The sequence below is a fragment of the Panicum virgatum genome, chromosome 1N (genome assembly GCF_016808335.1).
Source record: "Panicum virgatum strain AP13 chromosome 1N, P.virgatum_v5, whole genome shotgun sequence".
NCBI classification, from domain to species: Eukaryota; Viridiplantae; Streptophyta; class Magnoliopsida; order Poales; family Poaceae; genus Panicum; species Panicum virgatum.
In genome coordinates this window covers 64,530,684-64,546,632 of record NC_053145.1, presented here as the reverse complement: position 1 = coordinate 64,546,632, position 15,949 = coordinate 64,530,684, and the positions used below count along the sequence as shown (strand labels likewise).

At 44.6% G+C, this 15,949-nt stretch overlaps 3 protein-coding genes across 4 annotated transcripts; 2 read left to right on the top strand and 1 right to left on the bottom strand.

Annotated features, from left to right (window-relative positions):
- The first annotated feature begins 3,140 nt into the window (after positions 1-3,140).
- On the top strand, positions 3,141-6,472 carry LOC120657462. Its single transcript, XM_039935767.1, has 4 exons — positions 3,141-3,412; positions 4,694-5,092; positions 5,174-5,827; positions 5,945-6,472. The coding sequence occupies exons 1-4, from the start codon at positions 3,337-3,339 to the stop codon at positions 6,181-6,183; spliced, it is 1,368 nt and encodes a 455-aa protein (XP_039791701.1). The 5' UTR covers positions 3,141-3,336; the 3' UTR covers positions 6,184-6,472.
- A 498-nt stretch (positions 6,473-6,970) lies between these two features.
- Positions 6,971-10,245, top strand: LOC120657463 (protein HEADING DATE REPRESSOR 1-like). Of its 2 annotated transcripts, XM_039935769.1 has the most exons (4): positions 6,971-7,309; positions 7,444-7,525; positions 9,184-9,530; positions 9,782-10,245. In XM_039935769.1, exons 2-4 carry the CDS (start codon positions 7,468-7,470, stop codon positions 9,998-10,000), a joined length of 624 nt encoding a protein of 207 aa, XP_039791703.1. In that variant the 5' UTR covers positions 6,971-7,309; positions 7,444-7,467; the 3' UTR covers positions 10,001-10,245. The 2 variants fall into 2 exon arrangements, with proteins under 2 accessions (XP_039791703.1, XP_039791702.1); XM_039935768.1 differs by lacking the exons at positions 6,971-7,309; positions 7,444-7,525 and having other exon boundaries at positions 7,535-9,530.
- Positions 10,246-11,385: 1,140 nt separating this feature from the next.
- Positions 11,386-14,663, bottom strand: LOC120657461. Its single transcript, XM_039935766.1, has 6 exons — positions 14,391-14,663; positions 13,386-13,637; positions 13,063-13,236; positions 12,868-12,974; positions 12,274-12,563; positions 11,386-12,167 (listed from the first exon to the last, which is right to left on the bottom strand). The coding sequence occupies exons 1-6, from the start codon at positions 14,547-14,549 to the stop codon at positions 11,611-11,613; spliced, it is 1,539 nt and encodes a 512-aa protein (XP_039791700.1). The 5' UTR covers positions 14,550-14,663; the 3' UTR covers positions 11,386-11,610.
- Positions 14,664-15,949: the final 1,286 nt, after the last annotated feature.

Here is a 15,949-nt window from a genome sequence, read left to right as displayed (position 1 = left end):
GTAGGGGCTGGACCCACAAGGCGGCGGCGCATCTCGTAGGAGCTGCACGCCGCATCCCTCCATCCCTGCGTGCTTGTGCTCCCATTCACAAAATTGATGTGGCGGAGGACGTGGGCAGGGGGGATCCGGCCAGGCTGAGCCAGCAGCACGGTGGCGCGGCGCTCGCTGACCCGCGGCAGGGGCTGGGCCCACGGGGTGGCGGCGCATCCTGTAGGAGTTACAAGCCGCAGCCCTCCATCCCTGCGTGCTGCGCTCGGCGGCGTGCAGCTACGCGGGCCAACGAGCGTCTGTCCGACCCCCTCCTCTTACTTTCCTTTCTTTCGGTAGGAAAAGAGGGCGGCACCGGTGCTGGCCGGACGCCGCCGCCGAGAGCAAAGCTCGGGGGCACGGCGGCACGCCGCTGCAGCCACGGGAGCTCCTCTCACGGCCACAACTCGCGCGCTGGGGCTCGCTGCAGCTGAGCTGGAGAAACGAACAGAGAAATCGCCGGCCATGGAGAACGTCGCCGGAGAAGAAAAGGCGGCGGCAAAGTGTTACACGAGGGTAGTTTGGATATTTGCCGCACCTTCTCTTTCCTTAAATCTGCGAAATTATTAAAATAATTGGTGCGGTGTGCCTGGGCAAAGAAACACGAATTTGCGGTGTCTTTGAGCAAATTCTCTATCCGGCAGTGTGATCTGGCCAATTACAAGTTTCTCCGGTGTCCCACAGCAAAATTTCCCTTTGTGTAAAGTCCACGCCGCGTGATTCGCAGATACTGCTAGGCCCGTCTTGAACTTGGGCCTTACGATTGTCTTGGGCCATTCTGGACAAAGCCGCCTAGACTGCCTTGCTCGTGAGGCCGCGACGGCGAGACACTGTAACTCGGCCTGCTACCCAATGATTATGGAAATTAAACGACACCCACCCCAACACTTTAGTTCAACTAAATAACAACCACCGTCCCGTTCTATTTGATACTTAAATCTATGTGTATAGTTAGACATATTAATTAAAACCTTCTAATTTATATTTTTTATACATATACGTGGCTCCGCTCTTGACGTGCGGTCCACGTGTAGATCTAATCACTCTATTTTGCACATAATAACTGCCAGTTATACCGAATTATCTCCAACAAATTTCAATCAGTTTCACTAAAACTCTTTAGCGTGAATGCGATGTTACTTTTAAGGTCTGGTTCTTGACGTGGGATCCACATGTAATTCTAGCCACACTGTTTTATAGAGATTGGCTATCAGTCATACTGAGGCATCTCCAACAAAATTTAGTCAATTTTGATAAAATCTTATGGTGTGAACATGAGGTTACTTTCAGGGTCTGGCTCTTGACGTGGGTCCCACATATAAGTATATTAATGTTTTGCAGAGAGTAGTTGCTAGTCATATTAGATCATCTCCAACAAATTTCAATCAAATTCGACAAATTTTTGGAGTGTGAATTTGAGGGTTTATTTCCATGATCCTGCTCTTGACGTGTATCCCACATGTAAATCCAGCCACACCGCTTTACACAGAGTAGTTGTCAATCATACTGAGTCATCTCCAACAAAATTTAATCAATTTCAATAAAATTTTATGGTGTGAACGTGTGGTTTTTAATTTTAGGGTCCAACTCTCAACCAATTATGTGAGCACGATATTTTAAATTTTAGGGCCGGCTTCTGATTAATGTGGGCACTCCACCAAAAACACATCGAACCAACTCGTATTTACGTGGAACCTGCTCCGCCCTGTTCATTACCTAATGCAACCCATTTTGATTCATCCAAATATACTCCACATCAAAACTCACTCCATAAAACAAATTTCAACTCACCCCACTAGCAGACCTAACTGTAACCGGTAACAAGGGTGGGAAATGGATCAATGACGCTAAATGTTCCCCCTTATAATGTAACTTGATATTTAATATTTTTAGCTTAAAATTAAAAAATGTGAGTCTGATTTTTAAGCCTGGTGTTTAAATTAATTACTCTAAATTTAGACCATTTACCATCCCTACTTGTCATACCGATACCGATGGATCACATATCAACTCCAAGTCTCCCATCCCTCCTATTCCCTCTGAAGTTTGAATGTTCTAACATTGTTTTCCTTATCACCTGTTGATTTTGTATTATTGTCCTAAATTCTTTACAGATAGCACAGAAATTGGAGCGCTAACGCACTAGCACAAAATTAACGTTGCCACATCTAAACTTAGTCAAAACCACATATTCTTCAGCTAATATTTGACTGTCTACAACATGTCGGACACGTCACATTTTTCTTAGCCCCCTAGCCTCCTCGTGGCACACTCTTTTTTTTTTACTAACTTTGCCTAAACTTGGTTGTGTCAAAAGCGTTCAACCAAATATACCGGCCTTCAAACTTAGGAGCTGATATATTCCGAATTTTACATGATTTTTTGTTGTATGATTTATAGTTTTTCACTCTACTACTCCCTCTATTCACTTTTGATAGCTATATTTCAAAAACTTAAATGTTCAAAAATGATAGCTATATTTACTATTAGCATGGGTATTGACAATAAATAGCACTAGTTACAAGGAGTTCCTAGTTAAAACATTGGATGACCAACAAAAAAGTCTGTGACATTTATTAGATTGATAAGCACACTTGTGGTGCCCTTGGTCATTGTGTCATATGGAAATATATCTATCAAAACTGAATGGAGGGAGTAATAAGGAACTATCAGCGATCTATTGTCAACATCTTGCATACATTAAACAAGATTGACATAGGGTACTAAAGAATGCCACTATCGATTTGCATAGAAATAGTGCTAGCGAAGGCGAAAGGCCAAACGTACTCATCCATTGGTACTCACCTTTTGGGCTTCATCCTCAGTATCGTTGCACGTGAGATGTGATCTAGTACCCCTCTACTGAATTTCTACTTTGTTAGGTCGAACTTCGTCGAGAAAGAGAGTTTTTTCTTTCGATAAGAAGAAAGAGAGGTTTGGGCTGAACAAAGGGTGACGCAACACCTTGTGCCACCTCCAGCTGGGCCCTACCCCACCGGAATACAACCCAGGTGCGGCGAACTGGCCCATCGGCACCTGAACCGTGGGGCCACCGCGTACGCTCACGCCCGAAGCCTATATAGGCACCCTCCAACCCCTGTCAGCTTCTCCCCTTCCTCCCCCTGCGCGAGTCTAGTGCGCGAGCCGCGAGAGAGGAAAAGAGGCAGAGCCCTCCGCTACCCTCTCCTCTCCCCTCGCAGAGAGAGAGAGGGGCCGAGGGGGAGAAGGGGGAAAAATAAGAGAAAAACAAAATCCTAGGGCTTCCCCCTCGATCCTCTCCGCGATTGCCCCACCGATTCGTCCAATCCAATGCCGCACGCCTCGAGGCCCTCCAATCCCCCGGCGGCGGCGGCGGCCGCCGCCACCGGCGGCACCGCAAAGAATGGTAAGGGGGCGGCCTGTCCTGCGGGGTTTTCGGGTTCTCGGGGTCGGTTCTCGGCGGGGGCGCTGTTTGATCCTTTTCCGGCGAATTCCTAGGGTCCCGGGTGGGCGAATTCGCTTCTCGGCGCAATGCCATGGCTTGATCAGGGAGCCGCGGTTTTCTTGTCCTGGGGTTTCGTTCGGGTGAGCCCCTGGCTGATTGGCTTAGTTGCGTGTGCGGTGTACGGATCGTCGATGGGATTCTTGATCGAATCCACGGGCTTCCCGGATCTGACAGCGAGAACACGCGTGGAAATTATCGTCGTGGAATATGCAGTTAACCCCTGTTTTTGCCCGGGGAATCCTAGTTTTATGGGCACATCGGTCTTGGATGGTAGGGGTTTTTTAGCTGTTTCTCGCTTTCAGATACATCATGGACTCAGGGTACGGCGTTGTTGTAGGGATGGCTCTGTTTTGCCTCCGAATTCTGTAAAGCTGGGCACGAGTTACTTGACTTGGGTTACCTTGGGATTAGGGAATACACTAGGATCGAATTTCAGATTAGATGGTTAGTTCCTTTCTGAGAGTCCGTAGATATCGGGTCGTTTATTTGCAGTGGAATGCAATCAGCCCCATGGGAATGGGAATTGGCTGTAGGCTCCTTTATAGGGTGGTCTTGCTTAGGGATCCCCACTGAATTGGGTGGTCTTGCTTAGGGATTGTTTGGTCCTTGTTGCATTTGATAAAGAATGAAATGCTAGCGTGCAGTTGGAAGAAAAAAAAAACACTGGTGCTCTAAACACTTAATTGTTTCAATTCTGATTGATTGGCCTGATGTTTGAGTTTTCCAATCCAGATATTTGGCCTGATATTGAGTCTCTATCAAGTTATTTGTATTGAACTTAGATATGCTGATTTTGTTTATTTGGCACTTCCACTTTCCCAGTTAACCCCAGCTTGTAACGTTCAACAATTCCATTAAATATTTTAAGTTGGTTCTGTGGGATCGTTGTTAAAACTTAAAAGTGCACCTTCCTCATGATCTCGGATGTCACAAGATGGGTTTATTTCTTCTGCTCTATATGCCTACTTAGCAATTTGTATTGTACTGCATTTTTTTTCTACTGAATTCATCTGTAGTGTAATAGTTTTCACAGGAGCATCTTCACGTTTTTAGTAATTCGTAATGCATCACTTCAATACTTCATCAAGTAGTATTACTACAACAGTGCACCTGAAAGAATGTATTCTGTTTGATCTTGTATTCTCATTCTTTTAAACTTTGTTTTATATTTTCATTTTGCAGTGAGCAGCAAGACTGGCCACTCCACCCCATCTTGCAGCGCACCTGCTTATAAGTCATTTCGCCCTGTTACTCGTTCTATGACCTGTGTGCCTGCTCCTATCTCGGCTTCACCTGACTTGAAGGAAGAAGGATCTGCTAGCAGGAGCTCCCGTAGAAGTATTTCAGATGCTTCTTTCAGCATTCAATCAGCTGCGTCACGGCCAACTGTAACTAATGCCCGGACCCCTTATAAAGTGACTTCATCTGGTTGGAAGCCTCTTAATCAGCCTGTTGCTCTGAGTGAAGAGCGAAAATGTGCAAGTCTTACTACTGCTAAGCGGTCCAGAGTTGCTTCCTCCCGAGCTGTCAAAGATTCGGCCAATCATTCAGCTTCCAAAGCTAACTTAAATGTTCCAATAGGTGCTTACTAGATGCTTTATCTTCTCATTTTTAATAGTCGTCTTCTAAATTCAAATCCTTAATAACTTTATCTTATTCCAGGCAAAAAGTACCGAGATGAAAACATGAGCCAGGGCGATCAGTTGGATGGGGCAGTCATGCCATCTCCTCCAAAGAAGCTACAAACATACAAAGACCCTTCAGATTCACCTTCAATAAGGAAATCAACTATCAGAATCCTGGGTGGCCAAAGCGCTACTCCACTTCCCACAGGGAAATCTGTAGTTGAGACTGTAAAGAATCTTGCTAGTATACCAGCAAAAGTGGTTTCTGCTAGTACAAACGACATCAGTCAGTCAGTTCCATTGCTTGCACAGCAGCAGCAACCTGACACAGCAAAAAACTCCAGTGTCATCACACAAACTATTGCCAATGAAAGGAGTCAAGTCAATCAGTTGGCTGCTAGAGTTGTTAAATTGCCCAGGCAAAACCTTCTATCTGATCATGGAAAGAAGCCTTCCAATGTACCCATAGTGCCTACCCAGGTCAGTGGGTTGGCTGGAGCAACTGCTCCGTTGGTTACACCGAAGTTAGAAATCGGAAAGGTACAAAACACTTCCAGTATTATGTCGAACCCTTCTTACGCTAGGGCACTTCTAATCAAGCAGCAAGAGCGGCTGCTACAACAATATAAATTGGGTACCTCACAGCACCAGGAGCAACAGCAACAACATCAGCTCTACATCAAAGGGCCAGGTAAAGTTCTATGCCTTGAACTGAAACGATTTTACTCATGGTTTTCAGCACTGTAGCAGAAACTGTTGGTGATTGTATGTCTTCACCTCTATAACTTCCCCCTTGTTGCAATTTCAGCTCTGTTTGAGACTGATGAGGCACCACCAGTCGAACCATTGGGAACGAGGTGCCAGCTCTGCAAACTTGATGTCGCTTTCCAGCCACAAGGGGATGCTGGCCGTGATGCAAATGCTCCTCCAGTTGTCGCAGTTATGGCATGCCACCATGCATTTCACAGCAGCTGCATTGAGTCTATTTACGGACTTGCTGAGCCTGCCGAGTGCCTGGCCTGTGTTGAGACTGGGGCAGTGCACTGATGACTAACAAGAAGCATCGCTTTAGCCTGCTGGGCTATGAAATAGCCTTATAGAACAAAAAATCCTTTTAGATTGCATAGAGAGGGTGAGGTCTCATCTCTATTGGTAAGAGTTTTCTTTGGTAAAGGGGGCCTGAAATTAGAGTTTGATACCACATTTCTGTTGGCTTCGGTGTAATTAGCTATCATTGGAGTTTGATAGAGAACTGAATCATCAGACGTGCGTTAACAGTTTTGTTGTATGGCTAAAATCTGCGGTCTGACCTGATAATCTACCAAATCTTATGCTATGTTATGAGCATAAACTCTAGGCGGGGCTTGTGCTGCAACAAAATCTGGTCTCAAGCTGTTTCAGGCAATGCAAGAGGCATAGCCCACAGTTAGCTATTGGGCTCATTTTGGCAATTGGTGGCCCAAATGTCAATGGCGATCATAAAAGAAAAGTGTTGGCGTAGTACATGTTGTTCACGTGGTCTCTGCTTTCGCATTGATAAAGAAGCCCGGGGGCAGAGGTTGGCGTGCTGCTGACCGCTAATTTCTAGCTGGGCAGTGAGATTTCTGTAGTATTTTCCATCGTTTCGCGGGTTTAATTTAGGGCCAATTTTTCTGTGTTTTGTTAAGAATTTGAAATTGATTCAACAGTATTTTCTAAAAGAATTTTTGAAAGAAGTAGTCGCCAAACTAAAGCAGGACAAATTCTTTTTTTGAAGGGAAGCAGGACAAATTCTGAGTTGGACAATATTAGCGTGGCCTGGTGACCACAAAGGATCCGGGAAGAGTGATTGAGAGACTGAGAGAGAGGCTACGGGGGGTACTGGTGGTTGCGGTCCTTGTTGGTGGCGGGTGATGCCCGATCCGTCAATCGACCGGCGAAGTACGCCGTCTCCGCCATCGTTACGTCCATCAGAAGTAAAACCGTAGCCAACGACGACACGGCCAAGAAACGGGAGTGTCTTCCAAGGGGGCCGACCCCTCCCTCCACACGCACTCGAACACAGCGCACACATCCATCCCTCGCCCCAGAGGCACAAGATAACGCAACCAGGAAGAGAGAGAGAGAGAGATAAGCGCGGCAACCGGGGTGAGAAAGGAAACCGAGCTAGCTTCAAGCCAATAAGCTAACAGAGGTGATGTTTTGATTGTTTAGTCGTCGCCGTCGCAGCTGGCATGATTTCTCGTGGAGGCCTAGAAAAGAGGAGAAATTTGAGGCGGAGGAAGCAGGGATTAGCAGCTGATGGGTTCAATTGTGTTCGTGCTGCAGGTGCAGGGAGGGGCGCGGCAAGGCATGGAGGACCCCACTCCTGCTGATCCCCCAAGGATTTTCTGGAAGTCCAGGAGATCAGGTGCTTGCTATCCCGGTTCCTACCTTAAAATCTTGCTGATTTCAAGTGCTTTTTTACCCAAAGAATCGTCTTCTCGTGACTCATCCATCCTTATCTGTTTTTTTTCCTCTTCTTGAAAACTGGCTAATTTCAGTTCGATTTTTTCCTGCAAATTTCTCCAATTCTGTCCAAAAGAAAATCACACAGGTCGTAGAGCAAGTAGATTCACACCTCAACACTGGTAATCTCGGCTACTTCGCTTCCCTCTAGGATCACTTTTATTTGGGGACCAGAACATTTTCCCTTTCTATTCATAAGTTTCGGTACTGATGCCCTGGAATGTGCCGGTGAGATATGTCGTGCGGGATAAATGATCCAGCTCACACGCGTGGTGTGGCAGGACTAGTTAACAGGGCACTGGGCACGTTAATCACACCCGTGGAGTAATTAATTAACTGCTGCCGCTGATAACTAACCACCGCTTTGGTGGTTTCACGTGAACTGGTCTGACTTGGGGGAAAATTTCCATCTCTTGTCACAACAAGACCGATGTGCCCCCTTTGCTTGTCTTTACCGCCATGACCCCAAGCCTGCCTGCAGCTGTCGGTGTTATGCTTACTGCGAGCTAGTAGTGGTCTCAAGAATATGCTTGCCGCACAAAATCATATTCCTTCAAGTTAACACTCTTTGCAGCCGGAGTAATTTGCTATTCTAGTGGGGAATAATGTCTGTTTCTGTTCTTCTTTGCCACTGTCCTAGGCAAGGCCAAATACAACCGTTCAAGCCTCTAGTCATCTCGGCATGGGTGCATGGCCACAGACCGGTCAAGTATGCTATCGCTCTAGCGTTCTTAGTCCTCTATGCATGGCCACATAAACAACCTTGCAGCGGGAGCTGGCAACCCCAGCTGGAACTATGTGTACACCTCATTTGCTTCAATATAAGCAGAGATGTTCTCCTTTTTTTTAAAAAAAAAACTTGCAGCATCAGGCAAATTGCAAATGATCTGGTAAATATCAGGTAAACTACAATGATCTGGTAATCTTGCATATTATTATATTTATACTTCGCATGTCTGGATGGCAGTATGGTTGTTTGGGTCAGATTATTTTTTTCTCGAGAACCTAGGCAAGCATTTCATTAAGTAGGTGGGTTGTTGGATTACATGATCGTGCAGGCCGACTTATTGGAATGCTAATCAGGTCAGATCTGGTTGATACTGACCAATAGTATGTTCTCTAGAACATGTGATGTTGACAGATTTGCTTAGGTCAAATAAATCAGCTCTTGGAATTACTAACAGACAAATATATAAAAACAATGTATCTGTCTTCCTTTCACAGCTTATGCTATTAGCTTTTCATTATATCTTTTCGGGGATACTACTATGTTCAGTAGTCTTCTATTTCAGTTGCTTCTTGCTTTGCTTCTTTGTCAAGGATGGTATATACGTGTAGTATACTTGCAAGACACTGAAAGACTGCAGAGATCTAACCAAGAACTGAAAAACATGTCCCTTGGCCTCTTCATGAGCTCATCCAAACCCACTGCTCGCTAACTTGTCAGTTATCAAATGAATGAACTTCCATCTAGTCATGTTCTAGAGGTCATGTGTGCATTAGATTTTAACTGGGGAGGTGCACTGACAATTGATCTGACTAACAATATGTATGTTCCAGCCAATGGCCGGAGCTTGCAACAAGAACCTGACAAAGATGCTACCGAAGAAGTGAATGAGCAGGCTCAAGGGGAATCCATGAAGATCGAGGATTTAACAGATACAACAGACACAGCTGAGGATGTTCAACCAGACCCAAAAGCTAACTTATCTGAGAAGCGGAAGGCTCTTTTTGAGCCTCTGGAACCTATCAATGGCAAGCGCAGTGCTGAAATGCTGCTTCCGCCACCTGACTTTGAGCCCGCATCATATCCCAAGGGGTGGTTGGTTGGCAAGAAGCGCAAGCTCGTCAATGTTGATGTTGTGGAGAGCATGAGGAGGATTGCAATCCAAGAAATGAACAGAAAGGTTTATAATCTTTCTAGTGGTCTGACTGTACATACCACCATGATATCATGCAGCATGCAAATGCTATTTTTCCTAGTAAATACATCGATTTTGATAATGAGGCTGAAAAATCCTGAAACGTTAAACTTCTGTTTTTCTGTGATATGAGTATTGTTTTTGTGCGCCACCTAAGGTAAACTGTAGGCAATTTTATTGTTGCTGAATGTGTATTATAAACTGACACTAGTTATTTCCATGGAATTGTGTGGCAGGACCGTGAAATCAATGGACTGAACGAGCAGCTAGAGGAAGACTCCCGCGTGCTAGAGCTTCTCCAGAAGCAGCTAGCAGATGAACGCAAGAAGCGGGCAGAGATAGAGAAGGAGAACTCTATGCTTCATGAGCAGGTGTCCATGCTGATGAACATGCTTGACGAAAATGAGGGCTTCGATGAGGAAGGAGAAGCTCCACCTCCCGATTCCTTTGATTAAGCATTATAGTACTGTCCATTCCCCGCAATATCAAACCATGAATCTCCTCCTGGTGCTGTTTTCAGGGTAGCCAAGAGATATATCTTGTGTAGAATTTCATTTGTCCTATTCCATTCCATGGCTTGTTTCCTGTAGATAAAGGGTGCCTGTTTATTGTACTTGCTCCTTTCTAGGCTCCAAATGTATGTGAGAAACTAGAGACATATTTCAATGGAAGTGTATGTATATGTACTTACCCCCTCCCACCCACACACTCCCTCTTTCCCCCGTGAATGCCTTCCTAGATCCAGCACTGCCACTTTCGCATATTTTTTCTTGAATAAGCAGGAGAGCTAGGTAAAGAAGAAAAGAGGGTATAATGTTAAAAAAAAAGTGTATAAAAACCCTTACAAACACACAGTACACAGAGGTTGTCAGTTTACAATCCACTTCCGTATATCACGTATATCACACAAGTCACAGGCTGACAAGCACAGCTATTCAATGCAACATTACACTCACATCCCAAACGAGATTGATACTCTTGGGGGCAGGGTTCATCTAACCGACCGGTCTCCGGTAACCGCCGGGCTCCGGTTCCGGTTTACCAGACCGGTTGCACCGGTTACCGGTAGAAACCGGTCAAATTCAAATTCAAATTCAAAAAACTCAGTTCAACTGGTTCGTACCGGTATACCGACCGGTTTGACCGGTTTACCGGCCGGTTTGACCGGTTTGAATTCAAATCCAAATTTAAAATCGCATGTGTAACCGGTATACCGGCCGGTTTGACCGGTTTACCAAGTGGGCCTTAATGGGCCGTCTTATTTTTTTCATTTTTTTGTTTTAACTTTAAATGCCCGAAAAGTATGTTAAACGAACGAATTTTTGAGAAAATTTGATACCATTAGATTCGTCGCACCTTGAAGTATTTTTAGGAGTTTTTTGGGAATTTTTCATTTTTTTTGAATTCAAATTTAAATTTTGAATTTGGACCGGTTTCATACCGGACCAAACCGGTACCGGGCCGGACCGGTTTGACCGGTAACCGGTCAAACCGGACCGGTTACCGACGGTTCGGTTAACCCTGCTTGGGGGGCGTATCTAACATTCTTTGAGTATTTGAAACAGAGGCTGTGTTTAGTTCCGCGAAAAGTTCCCAAAAATTTTCACTGACGCACATCACATCGAATCTTACGATACATGCATAGAGTATTAAATGTAGTTAAAAAAATATAACTAATTGCACAGTTTGGTTGTAAATGACGAGACGAATCTTTTGAGACTAATTACTCTATGGTTGGACAATAGTTGCCAAATAAAACCGAAACGTGCTACAACAACTTTTTTGCAAACTTTTCATGAACTAAACACACCCAGAAAGAATTTGACGCGGAAAAGTGTACTAGACAAAAAGGAAGTTCATTAAATGTGAATAATGTCATTTCAATGTCGCATGTGGAGATTCCACAGCGAATGAACCAATGAGCAGACAATTCTGCAGGACCAATCTATTGAATTATTTACAGGGGAAGGACTAAAACAGCACTCTAGCGTTGCTGACTTATTGCTCATGTGTACAATTTGCACAGTGGTCCCAGGAATGAGAACCAGAACTCGATCATGCTTTATTAATCTGAATCCTCTGGTATGTTGAACAAGAACTGTGGAATAGAAGCTATTCGAGGGAGGTTCAGCAGCAACTCCCCAAATGAATCCTTTCTGGAGATGGCAGGCATTATTTCTGTGCCCCCTGCAGTATTCCTAGCAGGTGATGAGTTGAGCTCCTCATCAGAGCCATCAGAATCCACTTGGATTATGCCAATGTTGCCACCGTCACTGCACTCAGGCTTGGGAGTGGTGGATGCTACCGTGTCTTTCTCAAGCAAAGAATACAGGGAGTCCACCCTTGCCATCAAATATTTATCATCCGTTGCTGGCAGACCCTGTGTGTCGCTGAAAAGGTACTGAACAAGGTCTTCCAGCACTTCTGTGGATTGTCCCTCGTTATTGGCCAAAGGAGGATCACCAGCACTCCTTTGCTCACCTATGCAGTTACCTAGATGGTTAACCAAATCTTCCACAGATATGGATGCTCTCAGTCCAGGCACTTTCAGCTGATTCCACTGATTGCAATTCTTCGGTTCTTGAGGAACATCACGGCCCTGGAAATCTGTAGCACCAGATCCTGTAAACACCCTGGCATTAGATGCGACTATATCAAAAGGTAGCATATGCAAACACATTACCTATAGAAGCTTTGCAGTTTGATATAGATCATATGGCTAGATTACCTATGTTTATTGGCTGTCCAGCGTTCTTGGACAGTGAGGAAAAAGTGCAAGTTGAGGCAGGATCATTGAAACTGGGAAAAGATCCTTCTTGTTCACACTTCAATCCATTAAAACCAAGGCAGTCCTTTGACTCATTTGGATTTTCAAAAATAGAGCGCCTAGGTTCAAAATCTGGAGTTCCTAATATGGCACCTGGCTGTTGGCTCAATTCATATAGCCTCTGATCACACTGAATGAGCTTTTCAAAATTCTTGCTTAACAAACTTGAGTGGCAGTGCAAGGTATGCCTCCTGCATTCAGATCCATTTAGTACTTTTAGTTCCTTAGGTAGGCAGCAAAAACAAAAGTGAGGAAACCGGGGTCGCTAAAGACATGTTACCAAAAGCATTCATGGAAATAAAAAAAGGCAAATAGCTAGGAAGAAAAAATATGAATGGAGTAATTAAAAGATATATGCATATAAAAAATACATAATATTCAAGAAAAGCAGCAGCAGGCACATAGCTCATGGACTCCCCACTAAAAGACATTTCTTTACGTGTGTAGTGTATCCCTTCCAGCATGAATAAAATGCATTCTGAACCAGCTCTTAACCTGTTTAAGCTTGCCTGCCCATCAGTGAAATCTGATGCTGCCTGCCATAGAGTATGTTTTCTTGGCTGAGGATCAGTCTCTTTGAAGAAAAGGGGTGGTCGAGCCAACTTCAGAAAAGAAAATTGCATAGTGTGAGGGGAATTAATGATGGTACGCAAAGGAATATAAGAAGATATGCCATTCTCAGGAACTTACCACCAGATCTAAGGTCCCTTGTTCATTCTCTGGGCAGGTTGCATTCAAAGCAGTAATATCTGACCATTGAATTTCTATTTTACTCTTGAGACCATCATGCAAGACCTCCCAGACAAGCTTATGCTTTGCAAAGTAGCATTTTGCCACCAAATCACCTTCATAGCGTGAAATGTACTGCTCAAAAATATATTCACTGTTAGACTGGGTTGTTCAGGACAGCTACAAAATAGTTGCTCCAATATGCACTCCTTAACATATAAGTATCATAATTTCACAACAAAAATGAAATCCACATGTTCTTGCAAAAATAGGAAATTTCTTACCTCCCAATTACCAATTTTCAAAATATTTGCATGAAAGTTCGAAGCTTTCATTCGTTCACCAGCTGTGGAAGCTCCAGATTTTTTGACATCTTTCTTCTTGGGTGTATCAGAAGTAGTGTTGTGCACACCAAACTGTTCGCCAGAAGATTTTGCCTGAGAAAGCTTCATCTGAATCAGATCCAGCAGAGATGGACTTTTTCTTAGTCGCAGACCCAATGGGCTAGGTTCATCAAGCACATCACAGGACATGTCCTGCAGTCATGTTGTAAACAGAGTATGGATTAAAGGGCTTTGCAGTCTCGACCCTAAATGAGCAGACAATACTTAAACAAAAAACACGTGAAGAGCTAGCATTCTTAAGAGAGATTTTTCAAACACTTCAGAACAATGATCTATCTCTGAAGAACCTGGCAGGCCAAGTAGCTATCCTGAAATGTGTAGATTTCCTATGAAGGACTTCTTTCATCTGTACAAAATTGAGCAAATAAAAATGACCTGACAGCCCTGGGAAAAATTATGCCGTGAAAACATTTTCTGATTTCATAAGGAACATTTATATGTTTTCCAGACTTCCACTCTAGAGGCAGGATAAAGACTCTGCAACAGTGCAACCACCATGATTTCAAGCAGTCAAACCATGTATCGACCTGAAAGGCTGAAACCATTTAACTTTGTTTCAGCAACTCGGTGTATCATAGAACTAATAATGACAATGCAGCATCACGCCGAACACAAAAACCTATCGCAATTTCACCAGATTCAGGCACGGGAGTGGCAATGAGACCTTCCAGAGCGCCACCTTCTGTCTCGCACGAGCATCCGCGCGACACGGAACAAGTGCACCATCGAAAACTTACAGTAGCCTTGAATCTCGCATACTTCCTGGATTACTCCTACGCGACAACTAAACCCAAATTCGGTGCTAACATCACCGGCTGTCATAAACGGAACAGAATCCGCGACGCGAGGAAAGAAATATAATAAAAGGCGGAGTGGCCGATCTACCTGAACCGGCGGCGGCTGTTGAAGTGGAACTGCTTTGACGCGCTTGGGCGGTGGGCCATCTCCGCCGCCGAAACCCTCCGGCGCCGCCGCCTCCAGCTTGACGGCAGGCGCCGGGGCCGGCTCGGCGCGCCGCTTCCCCGAGCCCGGAAGCTGCACCATTGGGATCTCCGGTTACCCTAGCCCGCCCTCCACCTCGAGCTCGACGGGAATCCGACTGGCGGGCGAGAACGAGATCACGAGACGACGCGGTCGAGGCGGCGCGCGGGCTGGGCTGGCTGGGCTCCTAGGGAAGTGGGAATCAGATATAAGGCAGTTCTGTGCGACTGGCACGTGGGGACGAGGAGCCGGGCCCACCTGTCGGCGACTGACCCCTGGAATATGGTGTGGATAAAGTGGCGGGGCCCGCGAGGCGAGCACCCGAGAGCCGTCCAGGTGCGCAGCCGGAAAGGTATTGCGCCGTGGGGCCTCCCGTAAAGTGGGTCCGTGTCGTCAGTGGCCTGAAACGTGTTGAGCCAGCCGGGCATCTCCGGTGTGCGTGTACCGGTCTTTCCGCCGTCCTGCACGGGCATCGTTGCAGCTTGCAATTCCGGCTGACCCGGCCGGGCCGGAAGCCTGGTGTCCGGCTAGCTGGCTTTCCTTGTCGTCAGCCATTGCAGCATGAGACGTCAAGTGACGATGCCAAGTCAATCGAATAGTGTGGACATTTAGGCCTTGTTTAATTCGCAAAATTTTAGATTTTAGTATTGTAGCATATTCGTTATAATTTAATAATTAATGTCTAATCACAATCTAATTAAATTTAAAAGATTCGTCTTGTCGTTTACAGTTAAAATGTGTGATTAGTTTTTTAACTGCATTTAGTGCTCCATATATGTGTTCGAAAATTTGATGTGATGAACATTGTAGAAATTTTTTTGGAAACTAAACATGACTTTAGGCATTGTTTAGATCCAAAATTCAAATTTTCAAAAATATCACATCGAATATTGCATCACCTGTATGAAGAATTAAATATTGCGGCAGATTTGAGTTGCGTTGGGTGTACCGTGTACATGTATCCATCATTCGCTTTATTCAACTGGCTTGTCAGCCACCCAACAGTACTTTTCTCTCACACCAAATTAGGAACATATCTGGTGCAAACCACAACTTCGTGAAAATCCGTGCAAACCACAGCAAAAAAGTCGTCTAAATTCACTAAAAAAATCACATATTTAGATGATATGATGATATACAATCTTGTAAAATATTTTGTCCAAACTCGACTTCGTTTGTGAGATATAAAAATAACAAATTTCAAGCCAGAAAGTTGTCCAGATGATTTGTTAGAAATTTATTATTTTTATATCTCACAAACGAAGTGGAGTTTGGACAAGATATTTTACAAAGTTGTGTATCATCATATCATCTATATGTGTGATTTTTTTGGTGAATTTAGACGATTTTTTTGTCGTGGTTTGCACGAGTTTTCACGAAAACTGTGGTTTGCACTAGATACATTCCCCACCAAATTAGCATCAACCATCAACCAGTCAGCAATACTTTTCTCTGACAACAAA